Genomic DNA, 23,012 nt, shown 5'->3' on the forward strand with positions numbered 1-23,012 from the left:
TCACCACACACCCAGAAGAGTTCATTGTTTGCAGGCCTTTCTCCCTCTCATGACGTGAGCCTTTCAGGGTGAGAGCCAGACGGTGGCAGGAACACGTCAGCCCTTGGCGTACAGCAAGCTCTCACTGAAGGAGACCCCTCCAGAGATGGAGCATCTGTCTGTTCTTAACAAAGGTTTGGAGCCCGGATAAAGTCATCACTCTATCCCTCCTTTACCCTAGACGCCCCTGCCTTTACAGCCGGGGCAGGGCACCTGGCCCGGCACCACGCTCACCCGACGCAGGTCCCAGGAGGCTGGGGCTGGGGACAGTGGCCTCCGTGTTTACCAGCCGCTCTCCTTCTCACTCGGGAGCCACAGCTGTCAACATAGATGGGCATTTACGGACCTGCTGGGGTTCTGCAGAGCAGGGCGGGGGGCACCTGGAAGCAGGCGGTGGGGGGCGGGGACAGAGGAGAGACGGCCCTTTTCAAGTGTTTCCTGACAACTGGGCTCCAAGCAAGGGACCTTGGTGTGGGCCTCGGTGCTCCTGGGGGACCCTGGGCCTCAGCTTCCCTTCTGTGAAAGGAGTGGTGGGTGGGAAGCCCATGTGGGCTCCCGGCTCCAGCCAGCCCCAGGCCTCAGTTTCCCCAGACCCGTGAGTCTCGTGAGGAGGGACGGAAGAGGACAAGCCTGGCTCCCCATGTGGGCACGTGGGAAAGTCCTTTGGGGGTTGCACTAGCCACTCCCCCTAGGCCCAAGAAAGGCTCTGCCCCCAAGGTACCACCAGGGCGCAGGTCAGAGAAAACCGGCCAAAGAGGTAAACATAGGTTCTGAACCGTTTGGAAAAAAGTAACACGAGTGCGCGTGTAACGTCTCATCCAGTTGCACCTTAATCGTTTACAATTTGTAAACTTAAAAAGGAAAAATACTTAATGAATAAACAAAAACACGTGGAATTTCTCTTTAATATGGCCAGTGGTGTGGGGAAGAGAATGAGGACATACTTGGAAATAAGCCACAGCAGGCCTCTGGCTTCAGAAATAAAGGCCACTTTATATATATTTTTATAAAATATAGGCCTTCCTTTCGGGCTTGGGGGGTTCATCAGCAATGGAAGTGAACCGGGGTGAAACACCTCCTCTGGAGACATTATCATGAACCTCAACACCTTTTCTAGGCTGGTTTGTAGGTCAGTGTTTCATTAACTTCTCGTGAGTAAAGTCAAACATTTTCATTTTTAAAGCAAAGCTGAACTCTGGCTGGCTCGGGCCAGCACCGCTCCTGGTGGGGTGAACTGGCTGGGCTGCACAGCTACAGAGAAGCCAGGGGCCAGGGACACCGCTGGTCACCCCACCCCCTCCTGGACCAGGGGTCTGTGCCTCCACGCAGGGGTCGGTGGCGTGCTGACCCACGCACACTGGCCACCAGCATCCCCGTCCCTTGGGTGCTCTCGGGCATCACCAGACAGAGCCTTTCTGGGCGCAGTACCCACAGCTGGGCACGAGGGCCGCGTCTGAGGAAGGGCCCCGCCCGGCTCAGCTGGCCGCCAGGGTGAGGGGAGCCACCTCTGGTGTTGGGACCACCCCCTGCCCCAGTGCCCAGCCTGGGAGGCCCTTACAGACCCGCGCAGGAGCTGAACACGCAGCCTCAAAGCACAGCCCTGCCTCTGCAGCCTGTTAGAGGACAGACCAAACATAAACAGATGGATGCAGGCGGGGAGGAATAATAACCAGGACGGTGACCTCCCGGCAGAAGGACCAGCCCGTGGCCTGAGCCCCTCAGGCATCCCAGCGCTCGCCAGGGGCTCCACGCGGGGACGCAGAACAGCGCGAGTCAAAAGGTGCCGCCTGTGAACACCCAGCGTCCTCGCTGGGATCCAGGCCCTGGGGGCGGGGGAGCTGGGCCTGCTGGGCTGGCCCCCGGCTGGCACCTACCTGCCGGCTGTCGTTCTCCCGGCAGCCCTGCAGCTTTATGAGGGAGCCGGGTGCCCGGTCCACCACAGTCAGGCACAAGTCCATGTGCTTCACCGACTTCTCCTTGGTCAGGGCCCACTCCTGCAACACAAAGCCAAGGTCAGGGCTCGGGCCGCGGGGTGAAGGATGCAACAAGGGCGGGCCCTGGAGGGGACGGCACGCGGGGAGCAGGCTTCAGAAGCCCTGACAGCTCAGGGCCAACAAAGGACTTTGTGCCTAAGAGCAAGTCTCCAGCCGGGGGTGTCGGGGAGCCTCATAACTGACTGAGCACTCGGCCAACAGTAGGAAGAACTTAAGCCCAAACGCAGGTGAGAGCTCCACACCCCATCCCCCATCATGCACCGCGGGCTGTGAAGGCTGCAGCTCCAGCTGGGCTACCCCCAAGGGGGATGGTTCAGGGTCAGCATTTCCTTGGACTGGCTGCCCCGACACGGGTGTGGTTTGGAAACAGCATTTATGACTGTGGCTTGTCACGTGTGCAGTTATAAACCACGTGCCTCATCACGGAGCACTAAGCTGGCCTACCGACGCTCGGGACGCTCCGTGAGGTCCCCAGGATTGGATCCAGTATTGCACCCTGGGTGCCTGTGATGTGCCTGGCACTGTTCTAAGCCCTTTCAACAGCAGCCCTATGAGAAGCTACTATTATCTCCATTTTACAGATGAGAAAACTGAGGCAGAGAGTGCTGAAATAACTTGCCTATGATCTTAAAAAACAGACACATGTCCCTTAAGAGCTGAGAGCGGAACTACGTATTCTGAACACTAAACAAAAGCATCTGAAAGGGCAGGAGGCCGGGGAGGGGACACGATGGGTGAGTGGGGTCACAGGGTGGAAGGCGGGAGAGGAGGTAGGGAGCCTGCTCTTGGCAGGGCTATGGCGGAGACAGGAGGGTGAGGCTTCTGACCGGCACTCGAGGACTTGACCCTTGCAAAGGGATAAAACCCACGCGAGCCCTCAGGATCTGGAAGCAGCGAGGCCTCTTCCAACTCAGAATCCCACAGGGGGTGCCCTCCCCGTGCCCCGCTTCTGCTGGACAGTCCGTTCATCCACCCAGTGACTGTCCGCTGAGTGCCTGCAATGACTCCTGGCAGCGAGCACACAGGCCAGGCCCTGCCCCCTGGAGGCTTCCACCCCTGTGGGAGAGCGGGTATCACACTAGTGCTTGTGTCATGTAACTTTAGGCACGATTAAGTGCTAGGGAGACGTTGTTTTTCTTTTTTCTGTCCTCAGGGGACAGAGCTAAGGGAAGGAATACAGAACGTTCCGTTCCGAGAAGCCTCACTGCTCAGTACCTGAGTCACCTTGGAGCAGACGCTCTGTTATCAAGAAAGCATTAACTGCAGTTCTTATTAGTCATCAATTTTATACACATCAGTGCATACATGTCAAAAAAACAACTAATACTAGAACTTTCTTTCGGTTACTTGTATGGAAATACGTTAATATAAATGTTTCAGACATTACATGAAATTTCTAAAAATCTTGTATGTTCTGTTCTGGTATAATGTTAGAAGTCATAATTCTAGTTATTACTTTAAAATGTATACCTCAGAAATAACTAAATTTCCTTGTCAATTGCATTATTATGAACTTTCATCAAATCTTAAAAGAAGAAAGCAATGACACCTGGAGGCCACACGCGCACCCCTCCCCCAGCCAGCGGTGAGACACAGGTCCAGCTGGGAGGGGTGGGCTCGGGTCACTGTCCAGGAGAGGAAGGGCAAGCCCCTTGGCGTGTGGGCAGGCTTCCTTGTCCCCTAACAGGGAGTCAGACTGGGCAGTCCCCTCACCTTCAACTTTCTCACCTTTTTTTTTTTTTTTACGGGCCCAGCCGCTCCGCGGCATGTGGGATCCTCCAGGACCGGGGCACGAACCCGTGTCCCCTGCATCGGCAGGTGGACTCTCAACCACCGTGCCACCAGGGAAGCCCTCTCACCTTTTAATTAGGGTTTCTCCAAGCGTACTCTGTGAGGAATTCTATGAAAAGTTGGTTCTAGGTCAAGTAAATTAGGGAAACACTGCATTTGGACCCCGCATCTCTCTTGCAGATTCACTAGTAGCCTACCAAAGGCTCTGAAAGGTCCTGCCCGGTCTATTTTCCACAGTTGCCCAAACTCGGACGCCCTGTGCACACCTGTGCACACCTGTGTCCACCTGTCCCTGGGGGCTCTTGGCTCTGAGTCTGCAGTGCCTCGTCAGAAGGGCCACATGCCGGGCCCTGAGGGTTGGTTCCAATCTTCCACAATGTTCTCCTGCCACAGGGGGGTGGGGCGGAATGGGGTGCTTTCAAAGCACCACCAGGTACCACAGAGGTCCCAGGAAGGAGGAGACCATCTGTGTGATCCAGTGACAAAAAGACTCCGTCCCCACTTGGGTAAGAGGAGTGACGGGTGGGATGACTCTGTACGGAGAGGGGTTTTCGGTTGTTCTTGGAAGCAGGTGTTGGAAGGTATTGGGGGGGGTGCTGATCCCTAGGGAAAGCTCACGTCTGAATGTTGCTACAACCTTCTTGCTATGGCGTGCTTCACTATTTTAAAGCAGGCTTTACACTGAATTCCAGAAAAACGAACTCAGCTCTGCAAACAGCAGAGAGAGCTGCACTTTCTTCTTCTGGCGCATTTCAGTGATCTGAATTTGCAAAATAAAGTGCACGAATATTTAAGAAACGCTCTTTTGAGCTGCCGCTCTTAAAGTTCCCCGTTTCCTGTGTGTCTGCTGAGGCCCAGCCAGAAACCAGGTGACACACCTTTTTCTTCCAGAGCATGGGCCCGATTTACCATAAGAAAATGCCGTTTACCCCTCGCTTCTCATCCCCAGGACCCACTTGCCCTCAGTTCAGACGGGACTCGCTCTGGAAGGTTCGCGAGGGTACCACCTGGCGCAGCCGCTGCGGCCCTGGCTTCCTACCTCCACAGGATGCTTCCCCGGGGCCCCACCCGTGCGTGGCTAAGCGAATTACAGTTAAACAAAGTGAGAACTGTACATCCCGTCACACTCGCCACCCACAGGTGGCTGGTGGCTGCTGTGCTGGGTGGTGCAGATCTAGAACATTCTCGTCAGCACACAAAGGACTACTGGGCGGCCTGATCTCCGAAGTGGCTCGCTGGCCCAGACTGGTCCTGGGGGGACGGTGGGGCTGGAAGCGGCGCACCGCCTCGCTGTGACCTGCCCCTGCATCCTTCGTGCTGGGAAGCCCTCCTGCCCAGTGCTCACGTGGGGTCACCCACCCTGGGGGCTTTCAAATACCCTGATGCTCTCTGACCCCAGACTCATGAAATTAGGCTATCCGGGCGGGGGACCTGGGACCCGTGTTTCCCAGAAGCTCTTTGGCTCTTCCGCCGAGAGCCAGGGAGGTCATCTGCCTGGGAGAGCGGCCAGAGCCGGCTGGGGGCTGCCCCCTCCCTGTGCCTCGCTTGTCTAATCTACCAGGCCTGGGCCACGCCGGGCAGCTGCGAAGACAGCACCACCAAGAGACAGGAGGCCAAGAGTCCGGGGCTGCCGTCTGCTAGGATGCTCCTCGGGAGGATGGGGCCAGCCAACTGCACACAAAGGCAGGCGCCCTTTTGAAACGGTTCTATTTAAAGGAGGCTCTGGGATACACTGAGTTACAGAGCCTTTGTTTAAAAGGGCCGGCCCCCCCAGTAGATGAGTGTTCCCAGCATCGCCCGGCCATTTTTGGGCACGAGGCCCTCATTTTACCAAATACCTGTTACTGTCTCACGGGAAAAGCACCTTCTAGAGCCCTGTTCTTCTGGGACACACAGGCTGGGCCTGTCAAGCCCTCACTTACCTCCCTCCTTTTCCACGAGGACCGAGGGGGTGGGCGTTTCAGATCTAAGCTTCTATCATCTAATAGGCAGCCCTGGCGGCCGTGGTTAAGCGTCTGTGAGCAGGGACACGGGCAGGTGCAGACGCAGACAGGGGCCCTGGGAGGAGCACACGGCCAGGCAGGACAGAGGGGGCAGGAAGGCGATGGGGAGGGGGGGCCACCTGGCCCTGCAGCCGCAGACAAGCCCGCCAAGGCGGAAGGCAGCTCCAGGAGGATGTCCCCTCTGGCCCCAGGCCGGCTGTGAGGCGCAGCCTTCGCAGGAGGAGGGTGGCAGTGGGACATATGGCCTCGGGCCCCCTTCCCTGGTGCCCCCGTGCACATACCTGGTTCCCCCCAGCGTTGTGACACTCATAAACTCCGACAACGCCGTCAGCAAAGTGTCCCAAAGTGTCCAGGCAGTTGGTCCCCTGCTGCAAGGCCCCAAAAGCTATATCCTGGTGGTCAGGAACCCTGGAGCCAAGGAGAGAGTCACTCGCTGGGCTCGAGGGCCGCAGGCTCCGTGCCTGCCCCCCACCCCGCCCCGAGCTCAGAGCCCTTGCCTCACGACGGGGCCGGGCGGCAAGAAGGCTGCCCCCAGGCCACGTGCCCCCAGCGCAGGCCTGGCCGTGCCCCGAGACAGCAGGGCTCTGAGCCTCTCGACTCCTAACCCTAAGTGCAGGTTTTAGGTCTCAGCATTCTTTCTATCTCGTACCAGGGACGGTTTTCGGGAAAGAAAAAGCCCCTTGTCTCATCCGGGTTAGTTGACAGGCATTTAGGAGAGCCGCTAATGTGGCCACATCCTGCTGCCTGGAACTTTCCAGCAGACTCAGGATCGGCCTTTACCTAATGGAGGGGAGACCACAGGTGGGCCTGTCGGGTGGCCTAGTATAAACAGGGCAAGGCAGCGCAATGGGGGGACGGGGCAGGCTTCGAGCCCGGCCCGCCCTGGCCGCGGGCCAGCCGTGCCCGGCCAGGCGCACCCTCTCCAGCCCCGTGCCCCCTTCGCACGGTCCTTCCCCGCAGGGCCGCCGCGAGAGCCGTGGAGCCCCGCACCCCGGCACTCAGCGCAGGGCCGGGCCCGCAGGAAGCAGGCAGTGGACGGCAGCAGGTGTCGCTGACACACGCGAACATCAGGCTGGCGCCCCCCTTGCCTGGCACGGACAGGGCAGCAGGTCCACCCACCGCCGTGGCGTGAACGCTTGAGATGTGGTCTCAGGTGGTGCAGGGCCCAAAGTCGCCCCAAATCACAGGGGCCTCAGGGCGAAACTGTGCTTTAATGTCACTGCATCGGGCCTCTCGTCACCAAGTCACAGGCCACCGTGACAGCAAAAGCGAAGTGGGCGCCGTTAGGGGCTGGAGCCCACTGCTGTGAAGCCCCTGGCCGACCAGGGGAGAGGCAACGACCAGGGGCGCCCCAGGGTGATGTCCTTCCCCTCGGGGCACGGGGCGCACGGCTTCCCTTTAAAAGCACAGGGAGCCGAAGAGCGACGGGAGTGAACAGCAGGGGACAGGCCGCGGGACCCGACTCTCAAATCTCTGCGACAAGGGCTCTCAAGGGCCCGTCAGCACACAAGAGGATGGTGGTGACTCCTGCAGTCACAGACCCCATGCTCGAGACATGCGACCTGCTATAAGGTGCGCTGGAATATTCGGAAAAAGGGATGTGCCACTTGGAGGCAAAGCCCGTCCGGCAAAAGCCCTTTAAGAAGAGGAAGTTCAGGTGCAGCCTGAAGCCCGCAGACCGGCAGGTCCTCCGAGCGCTCCCTCAGGCCTCGAGCGGGCAGTCCTTTAAAAGGACAGGCCAGGTGAAGAGGGCAGCTCAGGAGTATTTCTGTGTCATCAGTCCTCGTGGAGGGGAGCAGGGGGCCAGCGTCGTCACTCCCGTGACACGTGAGGTCAAAACCAGCCTGGAGGAGGGGGCACCCCGGGCAGGCCATCCTCCGGGCCTCTGCCGGGCACCGTCACCCGCTGGCCCACAGGTGGGGAGGGGATGGAGCTGGTTTAGCCTGGGGTCTCCAGGGCAAGAGGAGCCGGGAGGGTGAGGCCCGGGCCGGGAGGGCCTGAGGGCTGGAGGCACAGGGCACCCCTCGGGAGGCTGGGGGCTGCCCCTCTGGCCACTCACGGAGCCCCGTCATCTCGCCAGGGGTACGAGCTGCATGAACTGACACCTGGGAGGGTTTCCAGGTCTGTGAGGAACGGGGCGGGGGGTGGGGCGGCCTGGGGACAGCGTTGGGGCCCTGCTCCCAGCCTCTCGCCCCGAGCATGGTCTGCACTCCACCACCTCCAGGGTCCGCGCCCACTGGCGGAGCCCGGCCCCGGGGCCTCACCTTAGCTCTGGGTAGACATTTTCCAGGTACCATTTGAAAGGCTTGCAGCTAAGTTTCTTCCTGAGCTCCAGTCGGCTCTGAATACTGCAGAAGGGGACAAGATTTCTTTATAAATGCAAAGAACAGACGGGCGCTACGTCAAAGCCGGAGATCTGCCGATGAGACAAGAGCTGGGGCAGGCGGTGGAGACCGGACCGTCCACACCTCTGTCCCCAGGACCCCGCTGTCTCCCAAGCACCTCCCGAGAGGGCCGTCGCCGGCCTTGGGTAGGGCCCCCCTTTAACACCTGGTGGCTCTTCTCAACTCTGGCCACAGAACGCTGCTTGGGGTGTGGGCTGACCACCCTGCTGACACACACACACACACACACACACACACACGGATCCCAGGCGAAGCAGCAAGACAGGGCACGAGTCACACTTACTTTCCATACGGGACGTTTCTGGCAGAAGGCACTGCTGCGTAATAGAAGTTTTTGTATTCGTCCATCCAGACCTCTGCTGCCCGGCGGGTGTTACTAGAAACAAAACACATCTCCTTGAGCCGCGCGTTGCCATCCTTCTGTCAGCGGCGTCCTGTCTGCACCGAGGAAGTGCTGCTGGGGAGGGTGCTTTGGCGGGGAGGGGGGCCTGGTGGCCCGGCGGTGGTGCTTGCGCGGAGCAGGGGGCAGGCTGCTCCCCAGCCCCCGGGCTGTATCGGGGTAGCTGGCGTTCCGCAGGCGCTCACTGAACAACAGAACCCGCATCCTCGTCTTTCACAGAACACAGATTGTCACAGAGCACAAGCCCAAGTCAGAATTACAGCACAGGCAGGTATGTTACAGCAGGGGCTGCGCGAAGGACAGAAGTGGATCACTCTGCAGTAACTCTCACTGTGCATCCGCAGAAGGCTGGTGCCAGGGCGCACGGCCAAGAAATCCCTGGCCTCTGCTCTGCAGCCCTCCTCAGGCGGCTGCGATAGAGCTACTACCAGACAGCTCCAGGGAGAAGCTAAGGGCACACCACAGTTACTCTAAAAATTACTTTCGGCAGAGCTGAGCTGAGGGACTGTCCTGTTTGGACCAGGAATAGTGGGGGACAGTAGTGTGTGCCCCACATCTGGGGTTCTTACTGCCCTGCGCCAGAAGGGGAAAGATGGAACAGGCTCCTCTGGAAGGCCAGAGGCATCCGTGCTTACATCTCACAACTGTGGAGAGTACCATGACCCACGATCAACAAGGCCACCGGGACAAGCTGCCTTCGAGTGTGTGACATGTATTAAAGGCTGCCACACACACACGGCATCAGCATCTTCTCCTGCCGGAGTTCTCTTTAGAGCATCTGTGAGGCAGCGTTACGACAGTGAGTCTCTGTGCTCCGTACCCCTGGACTCCGGTCCAAAGCAGACTCACACCTTAGGTTTAGATAGAGCCAATGCTCTTTCAGAACCCGTACAGAGGCGCTCTGTTCTTCCAAGATAAACACATTAGGAAGGCAACGTTCACCTTTTACAAGAATACCTTCCTTCTGTTAGAAAGGTCTCTTTTAATGGTGAGCCTTTCAAATCATCTGAGTTACAATTACTAAAATAATTTGTTTGGGGCATATATCCTTCATATAAAGTGACATATGTACCTAGATGGACTGCTGTTTAGAAAGCCCCGTAAGAGGCAGACAATTTGAGAGCACCCATCCTCTGATCCAGCAGTTCCACCTTCTAGAAATTTACCTCAAGGAAATAATCAACCAGGAATGAAAATACGCTCAATTTAGCACAGCGTATAATGGCAGAAAAAATAGAAACTATATGGCCGTTAACAGTAAAGTGGTCAAACACATGGACTCCTCCGTGGCCATGAAAGATACTGGTGTACATGTCGCCTGTTGCCATGGACCGACGGCCCTGACTTGACGGGTGAAATTACAATAGATAACAGAACAGTACATAGTCGATACGTGTGTGGAGGGAAAAGAAGGGTGGGGCGGAGGGAGACAGAGGGAGATTGAAGGATGTTTTCTCCAAATTATAAGGTTTTATGAATTGCAATCACACAGTGGTTTTAAATCCCCTAAGTCATTAAGTGATTAAGTCATTTCTCAACTCCTAAATGCAAAACCACCCTTTCTCTGTCTACTTAATAAAAAAGATACGTAGGTAGCTTCAGAGAATGAGCTTCACATGCCGCTCAGCACTAGTTTCAAGTCATTTATTCACACGTTTCTTAGGCGCCTCCTATAGGCTATGCGGTCTCCCAGGGGCTGCAGGTACTGGGCACCTGGGCCTGCTCTCGTCTATCCGGGTTCTTCCCGCCTTTGCTCCCTTCCTGCCCCCGCCAGGTGCAGGTAAGGTAGCTCTAGCGGGAAGCAAGCAGGAGACAGAGGGTGGAACTGGCCAGTTACACTGCCTGGTGGTATTAACAGAAAAACGTCTAGTAAGAGAGTAAGTTTAAACTGCTGTTTCCTGTATTTAATTTATTTGGCGTTTCCCTCGCCATGAATGAGTCTCACCATTAACTACTCAACGTGAACCCAAATACCCTTCTAAGGCGCCTGCCCCATGGCTATTCTGACCGGGAGCTCCCCTGGCCTTTGGGGAAACTCTAATCCACACGCACACGCAAGCACACACGCGACCCTCTCCAAACAGGCTATGTAAGAGGCTTGTAAGGGGCCAACTGGAAACGCAGCTGTGTAAAAACCAGAGGCAGGAACCGCCCAACGGTTCTCTCTCAGCTGGTCTCCAGGGACGTGAGGTGATGGAAGAGCCTGCAGGTGTGTCATCACCTGGGTCCCCCTACAGCAGCAGGCGCCCAGGGCACACCCAGGGCACAGCTAGGGTTGGGGGGCAGACAAGGCGGGACCCCCCGAGGCCCCTTCTCCATTCATTCATCCTCCCCTGCTTCTCTTACACGGTGACCCTACACAAATGAGGTGGTCCTCTACCTGCTACGCTAGAATACCTTTTAGAACCTGTACCTCATGCCGGAGTTCCGGCAGCCACAGGCACTAACTGTGCTTAGGGGTCCAGATAAAACCTAACGTGGACTCCAGAGCCAAGGGGCCGGAGATGAAGCTCACTTTCCACCTGCGTGAACTTAGACAAAGGAGCCGAACCTCTTTGTGCCTCAGTCTCCCTTGCCCCCAAAGTGCAAATTAATAATAGTACTTAACTCATAAGGTTTTATAAGGAGTAGGTAAGTGAATTTTGTAAGGCACGCAACAGCCTGGCACACATGAAACACTCTATAAATATTAGCTATTGCTGTTAAGTCCCAATTTTTAGTGGCGAAATACTTATACATTGAATGCCACATATTAGAGGAAATTAAAGAGAACTGGAAAGGGACCTCAGAAATAACACATTCCACCTCTTTATCTTTTAGGTGAGTCAACCTAGAGAGAGAGAGAGAGAGAGAGAGAGAGAGAGGGAGGGCGGGCGGGGGCCGCAACGGCCGTGCTGAAGGCCTAACAGACCCACGCTGCCCCCTAGTTCTGAAGCCTGGGTCCCTTTCCTCCCCGCATCTCCAGTGTATGGGACTCCCGGGCTGTAAAATACAACGGAAAAGTTTTCTTTCTAAAAACGAACGCCTCTTTTTTCCTTTAAAAAAAAGTGCATAAAGCAATGTTTTGTGTGCTTTAACACTGTTTTCTGAAATCCCATGCTTTGCTGGTAGGTATCAGTGCTTTGATTCCAAGTATCTGATGTCTCTAATGAGAGGTTTCTGGGAAGCATCTCATGCTGCCCCGGAGGAAATGTACATTATCACCGTTTGTTTGATTTTGTAGAATTCATCGTATAAGAACATATTTTTGCTTCTAACAGAGCAGAAATGATGTTTAGACAACATTTGGGAAAGGATACACTTTTGAGGAGAAGGTAACTTGGTCAGAAGCATCATTTGACATTTGGCTTCTATTAAGGTTGCCTAGAAAGTTGATACGTTACGCTAAGAATCCACCTTCTGTACAAGACAGGTATACTTATAATCTGTACTTAGTAGTTTTCAAATGCCACATAAAAGATAAGCTGGCCATCCTCCCCCCGTGCATGCCCACCCTGCTCTGAGGTTTCCCTGTGTCCATAGGGGCATCCCGTTAGCAAAGTGTGTGACCGGCAGCCTGGGGGTCACCCTTGAGGTCCCCCGGCCCCCTTCCGTCCATTGGTAAACACGCCTGCCTGGGGCCGCAGCTGGCACCTGGCCCTGGCCACCCGGCTCTGCCCGGCCCTGCAGTGGAGGGGGGGGCACATCACTCGCACCATCGTTTCCTCCTGGCATCATCCTCGCAGCCCTCCGCCCAGGGGACAGAAGGACCCCCTTAAAGTTCACAACAGAGAAGTCGAGTATCTGCGTAAAACCCACAGGAGCTGCCCCTCCTCCTGCATCGAAAGACACCCAGTTTCCCTCAACGCACAGGGTGCAGACCCAGCTGGTCTAGTCTCCCTCGGTGCCTACTGTCCCCTCGTTCTCTGGGCTCCAGCCATACTGGGCAGCCTTCTGTTCTGCAGGCTCGTCTCGGCACTGAGGAGCTGCTCCCCACGGGCTCCTCTGGCTCTGGGACAAGCGCCCGCCCACCCTGCAAACCCGTCCTCCTGCCCCAGCATGTTGGCCGCGTGACCACATTCTGCCTAGCTCGCAGCATCTCTCGGAGTCTGAAGTCATCTTTTTAGCTGAACGCCCCCGTCTCCCTGGGCCAGGCTGGCTGGCCTGTGCACGGTTCTGTCTCGTGCATCTGAAAGAATTCCTGAGGAAAAAACGGCGTCCCCCGCACTGGTAATTCGCTGTTTTTTCTTCAGAAAACTCTTCATTTGGTGTCTTCATGTTTGCAAAAATCTACCTATTATCTATCGTGTGTTATCTGTTATCTATCGTGTGTTATCTGCCTCTACAGCCCAGTGGGTCCTGGGCTTGAACTTCTGTGGCTGCCTTTAGTGCTGTTCATATACTGCACCTTGAAGGGTAACATGTGATTTAAAAAGTCCAAGCACTCCTCTCTTCTATCTCCCCATAACACGTTTTTGGCACCCGGTTCGGTGACCAGTCCCACTGGCCCTACCCCGCCCTGCGCCCCACCCTCACCCCCGGCCACCCCTGTTTGCTCTCCACCAGGACAGCTGTGTCGCTCTGAGGCTGTCCTGCACGTGACCTTGTGCCCCATGGAACCTGCCGAGCCCAGCATCTGTCACTCAGCGGGATGCCGCCGTCCTCAGTCCCCACAGCTGCCCTCGTCACTGCCGAGCGGCGGCCCGTTAGAGCACACGTTTCAACACAGCCCACGGTCAGCCCTGCGTACGGGGCGGTCAGCGGTGCACTGGGCCCTGCTCGGCCTCTCGGCCACTTACCGGGCAAAGACGGTGCCACTGCCGCCAGGGAAGGTGTAGGGGTGCTGCTTCCGGAACACGTGTCCCACGCGGCTGCAGGGGATGATCTCCAGGCTGCCGCCGCACTGCCACACGCGGAACGAGATCTCTGAGGTGGTGAACGACACGGGGTGACCGAGAGCCCGGGCCACCCCCATGGGGTGCGGATGCCCACCCTACCCCCGTGGCCTGAGGCGATGCCCAGGGAGCACTCCCTTTCCAGAGGGTCCTGAACGTCCCGCGTGGGGACCTCTGACACCACGTCTCTAGGCTCCAGGGTTATGGGGCGGGGCGTGCCTAGGCACGTCAAACCATCCAGCTGTATACCGAAGTATGTACGATTTTAAGTTGTCACTGAAACCTCGATAAAGGTGGAGGGAAAAAAAAAGATTGAATGAAAGGTCCTACTTCAGTTCATTAAGAGGGTGTCTGCACAGCACAGTGTCGTTTTACAGACAACGTAAAGCAGTGGAGACAAAAAGAAATAATTCATGCCAAACAAACTACCCACACTGGGACATGTACTCCCTTCGATTTTAGCACTGATCAGAATTACAGATGCCAGCTCTACCTGTGTCACCAAATCCCATGTTTTCATGAAAGAATTCTATCTGAAATTTAAAAAGAAGTAAGAGTGAGCCTACAGAAACATTTTTCAAATTCAGACTAGAAGCCCTGAGACAAGAGTGATTCCCTGGTCTACTGAGAACAGAAAGACTCCTGGCATCAGACCACGCGTCCCTATAATGTCACAAACACTGTGCATGAGACATGGCCTGGAACTCCTCTCTGGCCGGTTCTCCATCGTGGAGCATTACATGCGCCTTCTGGGAATCAGCCCTGAGTTAGAAAAGGCAACGGACAGCGCACGGCCGTGAATCAAAAGGCATGAAATGCCCACAATCAGCCCTAAGGTTGATGTAACAGGCAATCATATACGCCATCTTCCTCTAAAACTGTTTTTTTTTTTTTTTTCGGTACGCGGGCCTCTTACTGTTGTGGCCTCTCCCGTTGAGGAGCACAGGCTCCGGACGCGCAGGCTCAGCGGCCATGGCTCACGGGCCCAGCCGCTCCGCAGCATGTGGGATCCTCCCAGACCGGGGCACGAACCCGTGTCCCCTGCATCGGCAGGCGGGCTCCCAACCACTGCGCCACCAGGGAAGGCCTCTTTGTCCTTTTTAATTGCTTCAATTAGACTTACACTGTTGGTCAGGCAGTCTGGCAGCACTAGTGGATTTGGCGGGGCACACCTGGAGGGGGTGTTTGGATTTGACTTGGGCATCCCTGTCCCCTGCCTCTCCTAACTTGGGCCCACACAAGCCCTCAGGCTGGACAACTGCTGGGGGTGTGCAGGCAGCACCCAGAAAATCCAGTCTGAGCAGTACCAAGAAGAGAGGGAGACTCACATCACGGACTCTTCCTGCTGAAACCCTTGTGCCTGTTTAACCCTGATGAGAGAAGACCCTCCAGAGCGGCCGTGTCAGAGCCTGTCACGGGAGGAGGTGCCAGGATGCTCAGGCCGGGTGGCCCCAGCCCTTCCTCCCCGCCCACCGTGCGTCACCCTACCTGAGCCCCTTGAGCCCTTCCAGGGAACCTCGCACAGGGCACAGCTACATAAACATACAAACCAAACCAACAATAAACTAGGTAACAGAAAAGATTACTTCCCCTCCCACTGGTCTCTGGGTGCAAGGTCTCCTTTGATACTTAAATCAACACTCCCCTTACACCCTGATACAAAAGGCCACCTGCCGTCCAACCACGTCAGCCTAATGGCACACACTGCTGCGAACCCCACCGCGTTCTGGTCCCCCCAAGTGGCGGTCCTGGCTGGCTGGGCTTCCCCAGGGATGTCTGCAGGGCGAGGGTGACTCAGAATTCCCTTCAGAAGGTTAACAATCCTTCTGAAGGCTTCCATGCTCCACAGACTTCAGTCAAGCCCTGCCCATCAGTGTACTGTTAACAAAACCGAAGGGCATCTGACTCTGAACCTTCGTCCTGGTGCAGTTACTGAGTCTAAAGAAGCTTTCAGAATCCACAAAGGCAACAACCTCTCCACAGGTGAGATGCTATCACTAACACTGATATCATAAAATGAGAGAAAAATAATGGGCTTGTCTGTCTCTTAAACTTAAAAAAAATCAAAGTCTCTGTTACAAGTAAAAACTACTAAAAGTGACAGTGGCATCCTTTTTACCTCCTTTCCTCGTCCCCCTCCCCTCCTCCCAGGGTACGTCTACCCGGGGAGAATGTAATTTAACAGCATCCAATAGCCAAGGAGACAACTCAAAAGTGAAACAAACAAAAACCCCTAAACAAACAAATAAATTAAGAGTCTTTTTATCTTTATGGAGTAAATACAATGCAGCTACCAATAAAGACCAAAGTCTATGAAGTTCCAATGTCCGTAAACATAGGTAAAATGATTTGTGTGATTACAAAAAACAAAACGAAACAAAACAACACGAAAACCAATTAGAACCATTCACAAAGTAGTCAAGAAGGGACAAGTGCCCCGGCCTCTCCACCCCATCTGAGTCCCACGACCACAATTCAGCCAGTCCGACAGGCTTCGCCAGGGCTCACTTTCCACCCCATGTGGCTAAAAATGAATCTTAGAAGCTGAAATCCTCCCCCCATTTTTGTCAGCGTGCTTTCCAGACCTTGGATTCAGGTGACATTAAAAAGTGTGCATTTCCCTTCAAAGACTTAATATGTGTCTAGCATAATGCCCAACCCAAGACACTTAAGAATAAAAAGGGTCTATTTGTACCTTATGGGGGACTAATTATGTTCAGTAAACCGTCACTTTAATGTCTTTACAAACCTTTTCCAAGGGGCACCCTGCATACCACAAACTCTTGCTTACCAGTCCTTCCAAAGCTTCCACTTTTCATTTCTACCCCTCTTGGTGGGCAGGAAAAGACCACGGTTTCAGCAGAATTGGAAACGGTTTGTTGTCCGAAGACACAAGGCTCATACGTACCCAGGTTTTCTCCTCCCCACACATCCATCATCATGTCGTATTTCCCCAGTTCTTCAAAATAGAACTTATCCATCACGAACAACCCTCCAGCAATCATAGGGGTCCTAAAGAGGCAGAGAGGGTAGAAGGGAAGAGAGGGAGAGGTTGAAGGTCAAGGTTAGATCGCCAGCATTCTAATGCCAAGGTCAAGCCTCCAGGCCGACCTTAAGAACAACAGCATAGCCATGGCCTTTGGCTCAGAGCTCCGGGTGCCCCTCTCTGCTTGAGCCCTGCTGTCTTCAAGTGCCCCCCACTCGGATGCTCAGATGCTCCCAAGGGCGAGGGGCTGCGTGGAGCCTCCCTACGAGAGGGCAGCCGCCGGGGCTGGGCCACTCGCTGACAGCGCCCTAGGCCGGTGCTCGGCTTTTCTGTGCCGCGGTCTCCTTGGAGGATGACAAACAGTAAGAGGCTACAGCGCCCAGTGCACGTAGGGAACGCAACCTCATCCCGGGGCAGCTTCCTCCTCTGCTGGACGGGACCATCATCTTCTCGCGTCCCCATCAGCCTGGGCACAGGCCAGCGACAGGACCCCAGCCCTGTGCCTGCGGAGTCGCCGTGGTAAGTCAGGGCCCCGGGCCGCACGTCTGGAGCTCACTGCTCACGGGGGACAATCGCCGCAGTGCAGACGGCGCCGGCGTCCGCGGGGTTCCCTGTAACACCACCCCAGCCGGGTGCGGCTCAAAGCCAGCTGGTAGTGAACCCAGTGCTTCCTCCGGGGGACAGGAGGGCGGAGCCCACGGGGGGCGGGTAGGAGGCTCCCACTTGCTGCCCACCGCCTCCCCAGTCCCCGAGGGCAGCCCGACACCCAACCCTGGGCGGGAAAACGCTCTACGCCACCGAGACACGAAGGACGTGGAACTGGCAGATTTGATACACGTACATAGAAAAAGAATCTCAAAATACTTTACCTGTAATCTGGAGGCAGAGACTCTCCCCTGAGCTAGCATGAGGGGAAATGGGGGTGTGGCTGGAAGGTGAGAGCTCGACTAGGTCCCTAGGGAACGTGGGGCCTGCTGTCTCATCTTCCACCCCAGAGAAGGGCACCCGAAGGACGCCTGCCTGCCACTTACTTTATGGGGGCGACCGGGTTCCCCTGCCGGGACCGTCTCTGCTCAGGCGTCATGTAATCCCATTTGAACACCAAGTTCCAGTCAAAGCCTGCTGGTCACAGAAGAGAGAAGAAACACAGGATGCTGTGAGAACAGGCTGTCTGCTCCTGGCACCGCTGTCCGTCACAGCTTAAAACTATTTGTTATTTGGAATGGACTCACTGTAACCCAAACAAAGGAAAAACAAACAAAAACGACGCAGAGGGAAGAGAGTGACTGGCGGGGGGGGGGGGGGGGGGGGGCAGGGAGGCCAGCCGGGAGGACGCACACTGAAATCTTCTTTCCCCAAGAAGCTTACCCAAAACAGGAGGTGGGGGTCAGACTTTTCTAAAACCAGAATGCATAAGAATAAATGTGAAATAAGAGAACTGGAGTCTGTGAGGACATATCCAAGGGCTGTAAGGAGGCGACAAAGAAGAGGGATCGATTTAATAAAAAATCTGCCAGGTGCCCCCAACACGGTCCCAGGGAAGGGACGGCAGGGGGGGCAGGAGTAGGTGGGAATGAAGGGGCAAGCGAGCTTCACTTCTGATAACATGGCACCTGCCCCACGTCACTTCTAGAATCCACAGGCCGTGCGGGTGGCAGAGCCCGGGCCTGGCCCCTGGTCCACAGCTGTAGGGTCTTGTCTTTACTCAGAAGGTACCTGGCACACCCCACCTGCGGACGCTCTCCAGAGCATAGGCCGCATTGCCCAGGGTCTGACAGCCAAGCCTCACTGCTCCAGGGCCGTCCATCCCTCAACCCTCTGCCAGCAGGCTTGCTGTCCGCAGGGCTGGTGCAATGCCTAAGTTCAGACTTTCCGTCTGTGTGCTCTGAATCCAGCATTTATCTGCCCTGCAGCCTGAACAGGGTAGGATGGCACAGGGGCTCGGGGGCTCCTAGGCCAGCGTGGCACACATTATGGCTCAACCAGAGGACAGAAAGGTGCCCCAGCCGTCCCTGTAGAGCGCAGCGGGCTGGCAAATGGGAGCGAGGGGCTGGAGGGCCAGGCACCAGTGGTGCACGGAGAGGAAAGAGACACAGACTGATTGTCTGAGGAGCCCGGCTCTCCCCAGACACGGCCTGCTGCGCACACAAGCACCGCCAGCCAGGGGAAAACAGACGTCCCAGTGCACTGTTGACAGAACACAAGGGCCTCGCTGGCCAGCTGATGTAACATTACCTGCATTCTGGGGGGAATGTTCATTATTATTCAGCTTATCAATCTGGTCCGAAGAGCCAAGCTATATTAGATTTTTAAAAATCTGCTAAAAACATCATCCTTGATTTTTCTTTTTTCCTAAAAGGGGTTTGGTGAGATGCTCTTAGAGTGAATCTGGCCTGGCCCTGGGGCAGCGCCGCTCCCACGCAGGGCGTCTCACTGTCCTGCACCGGCTCCGCCGTAAGCGGCTGCCACGGGAGATGGAGAACCGTCGCATCTCAGCTCCGGCAGATCCTCGGTGGGGGGGGGACACACTCTGGACACTAACGCTTTCTCGACAGCCAAGGCTCCGAACTCTTTATAGCCCCAGCGTGCTCACCATCTTCTAAGGCTCCCCTGACTCTTGTTTCCCAACCTAAGTGCGTCCTCCCAGCATGACGGCCCGGCCAGAGGCCTCTGGGGAGCTGCCTGGTCACAGCCCTGCCCTCTGCCGGCCGCCCTGTGCGCCTGCACTATTATCAACCTGTTTCTCAGACAGGGACGCCGACGGGCAGAGGAATAACAGCTCCCGTGGCACCACCGCCTGAAAGAGGCACCAGAGCCCGGGCCTCCCTGGCCAGTCCCAGGGTTCTGATTTCTGAGGTTCCGTCCAAGGTCACGGTTCTACTGTGTTCTTTTTTGGATGTCAGTTGACCCTCAGTCTGTGTGTCTGTCTGGAACAGTTCGTCTCCTAATCAGCTCAAAATGTTGGAGATGGGAAAAGAAGCCCCTCATTTTAGAGAAAGAAACAGGGCTGCTAGGATGCTGGAAAAAGGGTTCACTCATCTCAGGTATGAAAAATCAATAGTGAATAAATTACACACGGAAGGTAAAGGCTCTGACATCTCCTTTATATCTCTCTCTACAGCAGGTTTGCTGAATTCTTGGCTCTCAGCCAAGGTCTGGGAGGCAAGGCTGCCGGCCAGCTGAGATTCAGAGCATGAGGCATTTACTGGGCTGTGTGGGAGCCCTGGGGCCACACATCACCCCCATACACACACAGTCCCTGGGACACAGGGGAGCCTGGGGCTACAGGTCACCCCCATACACACACAGTCCCTGGGACACAGGGGAGCCTGGGGCCACAGGTCACCCCCATACACACACAGTCCCTGGGACACAGGGGAGCCTGGGGTTACAGGTCACCCCCATACACACACAGTCCCTGGGACACAGGGGAGCCTGGGGCCACAGGTCACCCCCATATACACACAGTCCCAGGGACACAGGTCACCCCCACGTACAGAGTCCTGGGGACACAGGTCACCCCCATACACACACAGTCCCTGGGACACAGGGGAGCCTGGGGCTACAGGTCACCCGCATGTACACACAGTCCCGGGGACACAGGTCACCCCCACGTACACAGAGTCCCGGGGACAGAGGTCACCCCCACGTACACACAGTCCCGGGGACAGAGGTCACCCCCACGTACACACAGTCCCGGGGACAGAGGTCACCCCCACGTACACACAGTCCCCAGGGACACAGGTCACCCCCATACACACACAGTCCCTGGGACACAGGGGAGCCTGGGGCTACAGGTCACCCCCATGTACACACAGTCCCGGGGACACAGGTCACCCTCACGTACACAGAGTCCCGGGGACACAGGTCACCCCCACGTACAGACAGTCCCGGGGACACAGGTCACCCCCACGTACACACAGTCCCTGGGACACAGGGGAGCCTGGGGCCACAGGTCACCCCCATGTACACACAGTCCCCAGGGACACAGGTCACCCCCACGTACACAGAGTCCCGGGGAAACAGGTCACCCCCACATACACAGAGTCCCGGGGACACAGGTCACCCCCACGTACACAGAGTCCCCGGGGACAGAGGTCACCCCCACGTACACAGAGTCCCGGGGACACAGGTCACCCCCATACACAGTCCCTGGGACACAGGGGAGCCTGGGGCTACAGGTCACCCCCACGTACACACAGTCCCGGGGACACAGGTCACCCCCACGTACAGACAGTCCCGGGGACACAGGTCACCCCCACGTACACACAGTCCCTCGGACACAGGGGAGCCTGGGGCCACAGGTCACCCCCACGTACACACAGTCCCCAGGGACACAGGTCACCCCCACGTACACAGAGTCCCGGGGACACAGGTCACCCCCACGTACACTCAGTCCCGGGGACACAGGTCACCCCCACGTACACACAGTCCCGGGGACACAGGTCACCCCCACGTACACTCAGTCCCGGGGACACAGGTCACCCCCACGTACACTCAGTCCCGGGGACACAGGTCACCCCCACGTACACTCAGTCCCGGGGACACAGGTCACCCCCACGTACACAGAGTCCCGGGGACACAGGTCACCCCCACGTACACACAGTCCCGGGGTCACAGGGACAACAGTAGAAGCTCCCCAGGCAGGGCTAGCGGGACTCCCGTGCGCCCAGCAGCTTCGTGAAGCTCCTCGCGAGAACACGGTTTCCCCAGCTGGGGTCCAGGAGCCCCTGGGGCCCTCAGGCCCTTTCAGCGGGTGTGTGACGTTAAAACTGCTTTCAGTTTATGCTAAGGCTCTACAGGCCCCTTTCAATCTCGTTTTTCCGCCGTGCAGGAAGGAGCGTTCCGGAAGCTGCAGGACGGGCGGCGCCCACGTGGCTGCGTCGCCTGGCGCTCTCACCGCTCTCAGCCTTGCCTTCTAACACGGCAAACGCTGGCCGGTGCGGCCTGCGGGAGCAAAGCTCTTTGGGGCCTTCAATGTGAAGTTTGAAGAAGGTAAAGAGAGTACCAGACAAATCACTGTGGGACCCCGCGGCGCGAGGGTTTGAGGGGTCACACTTGAGCCGCGAGGACCCCCGGAAACTGGCAGGGTCATTCAGATAAAGGTTCCCCAGAAAGGCTCCACCACGGCGGGACGTGGGTGGCCGGCGGGCAGGAGAGGCCGACAGCCAGGCCGCGGGAGGGCTGCGCTCTGCAGGCCTCGGGGCCCAGGAGTCACGGGTGAGCGGGGCGGATGGGCTTCCAGCAGGCGACGGACGCTGCGGTGAGGGGGAGGGTGGAGAGGGCAGACCCCCATCGGCCTGGCGTCTCCACACCGGCTCCGTACGCCAAGCCGGTGCCAGGGACGGGAACCACGCCTACCGTCTAGGGGAGGCAAGGCCGTTTCTGTCCCCTGGTGAACCCCCCCAGCTAAACACAGGGGCGCTCTTGGCCGCGGCCCGGCTCGGCCGCGTGCAGGCGCCGTCGCCGTCCCTGGGACCCGCGCAGCACCTACCGCCTTTTAAGTCCGCAGACGCGCCCACGTACTGAAAGTTGTCCATGTTGATGACGTCGATGATGGGGGACACGACGCGGGTCCTGTCCTGCAAGGCAGCGAAGGCAACAGCAGGTGTCAGAGGCAGCCGGGACCCGCACAGGCGGAGGCCTGAGCGTCACCGCTCACGGGGAGACGGCCGCGCCGGTCCCCTGCCACCCCACGCCCTGGGGGGCCCGGCTGGGCACCTGCAGCCCTGCGCTGCGCTGGGTGTCGGGGGCGCAGAGGACGCTGCCCCCCAGGAGGCGCCCGAGCGCACGGGGCCGCCCTGCGGGTGTTCACTGGCTGAGAGCCTCTCCCGGGACCCTTCCTGAGTTGTTTTTTTTTCCCCCCAAACAGCCAGGAGCAAATGTCAATTTTTATTAATTCCAAAGAAGGAGTTCTCAGAGCGCGCCAGTGTGAGACTGGAGTGTTTTATTTAGTGTTTTCCCAAATGTCAAACCTCAACCATGGAGGAACTTTCATTCTAACAGGATCTAAGCTCGGCTGTACTTAAACACCAGTAATGTGTGAGCTGCAGGAAGCCCCAGGAAAGGACTCACGGCTGCGACGCCCACACAGATGCGACCCCGGGCCTGGGAGCCGAGTGTGGTGTAGAGGCTCCAACCGCATCACAGCGGACGGGTGACCGAACTGACTAGAGAACCCGGAGCCCGAGTCTGTCTTACCCGCGGTTCCACCCAACACAAAACATTCCCTTAGGCTGAGGCCTTTCTTTAGGCCACACTGTCGCTGCTCTGGTTAGAGTCTGTGAACACAAGACCTTTGAACTCTCCTGCCCTCTTTAAACCGGGCTAGTTGGTGCTGGGGAGGAACTCTGCCCCACGCTGACAGGGGACACAAGGGTGACGCTTCCCTGAGCCACGCCAAGAACCTGAATCAGCCAGAGAAAGACTTCGAGAAACAAATTAGGAACAGGGCAAGCGGAGCTAAGAACATACACGTCAGAGGACCCCGCTCAGAGAACAGAGGGAAAGTTCAGCCACC

General features: G+C 56.9%; 1 protein-coding gene across 1 annotated transcript in view; it reads right to left on the reverse strand.

Moving 5' to 3' along the window:
* Positions 1-23,012, reverse strand: part of GALNT2 (polypeptide N-acetylgalactosaminyltransferase 2) — a 184,097-nt gene that overhangs the window by 4,869 nt on the left and 156,216 nt on the right. The window contains exons 8-15 of the mRNA XM_082854726.1: positions 21,987-22,074; positions 17,524-17,611; positions 16,415-16,518; positions 13,411-13,537; positions 8,516-8,608; positions 8,092-8,175; positions 6,109-6,235; positions 1,914-2,033 (exon numbers count right to left, since the gene is read on the reverse strand). Coding sequence (XP_082710852.1) covers positions 1,914-2,033; positions 6,109-6,235; positions 8,092-8,175; positions 8,516-8,608; positions 13,411-13,537; positions 16,415-16,518; positions 17,524-17,611; positions 21,987-22,074 — 831 coding nt within the window. The remainder of the gene's footprint in view (positions 1-1,913; positions 2,034-6,108; positions 6,236-8,091; positions 8,176-8,515; positions 8,609-13,410; positions 13,538-16,414; positions 16,519-17,523; positions 17,612-21,986; positions 22,075-23,012) is intronic.

Source organism: Leucopleurus acutus (genome assembly GCF_964270905.1).
Source record: "Leucopleurus acutus genome assembly, chromosome: 14".
Lineage (NCBI taxonomy): Eukaryota > Metazoa > Chordata > Mammalia > Artiodactyla > Delphinidae > Leucopleurus > Leucopleurus acutus.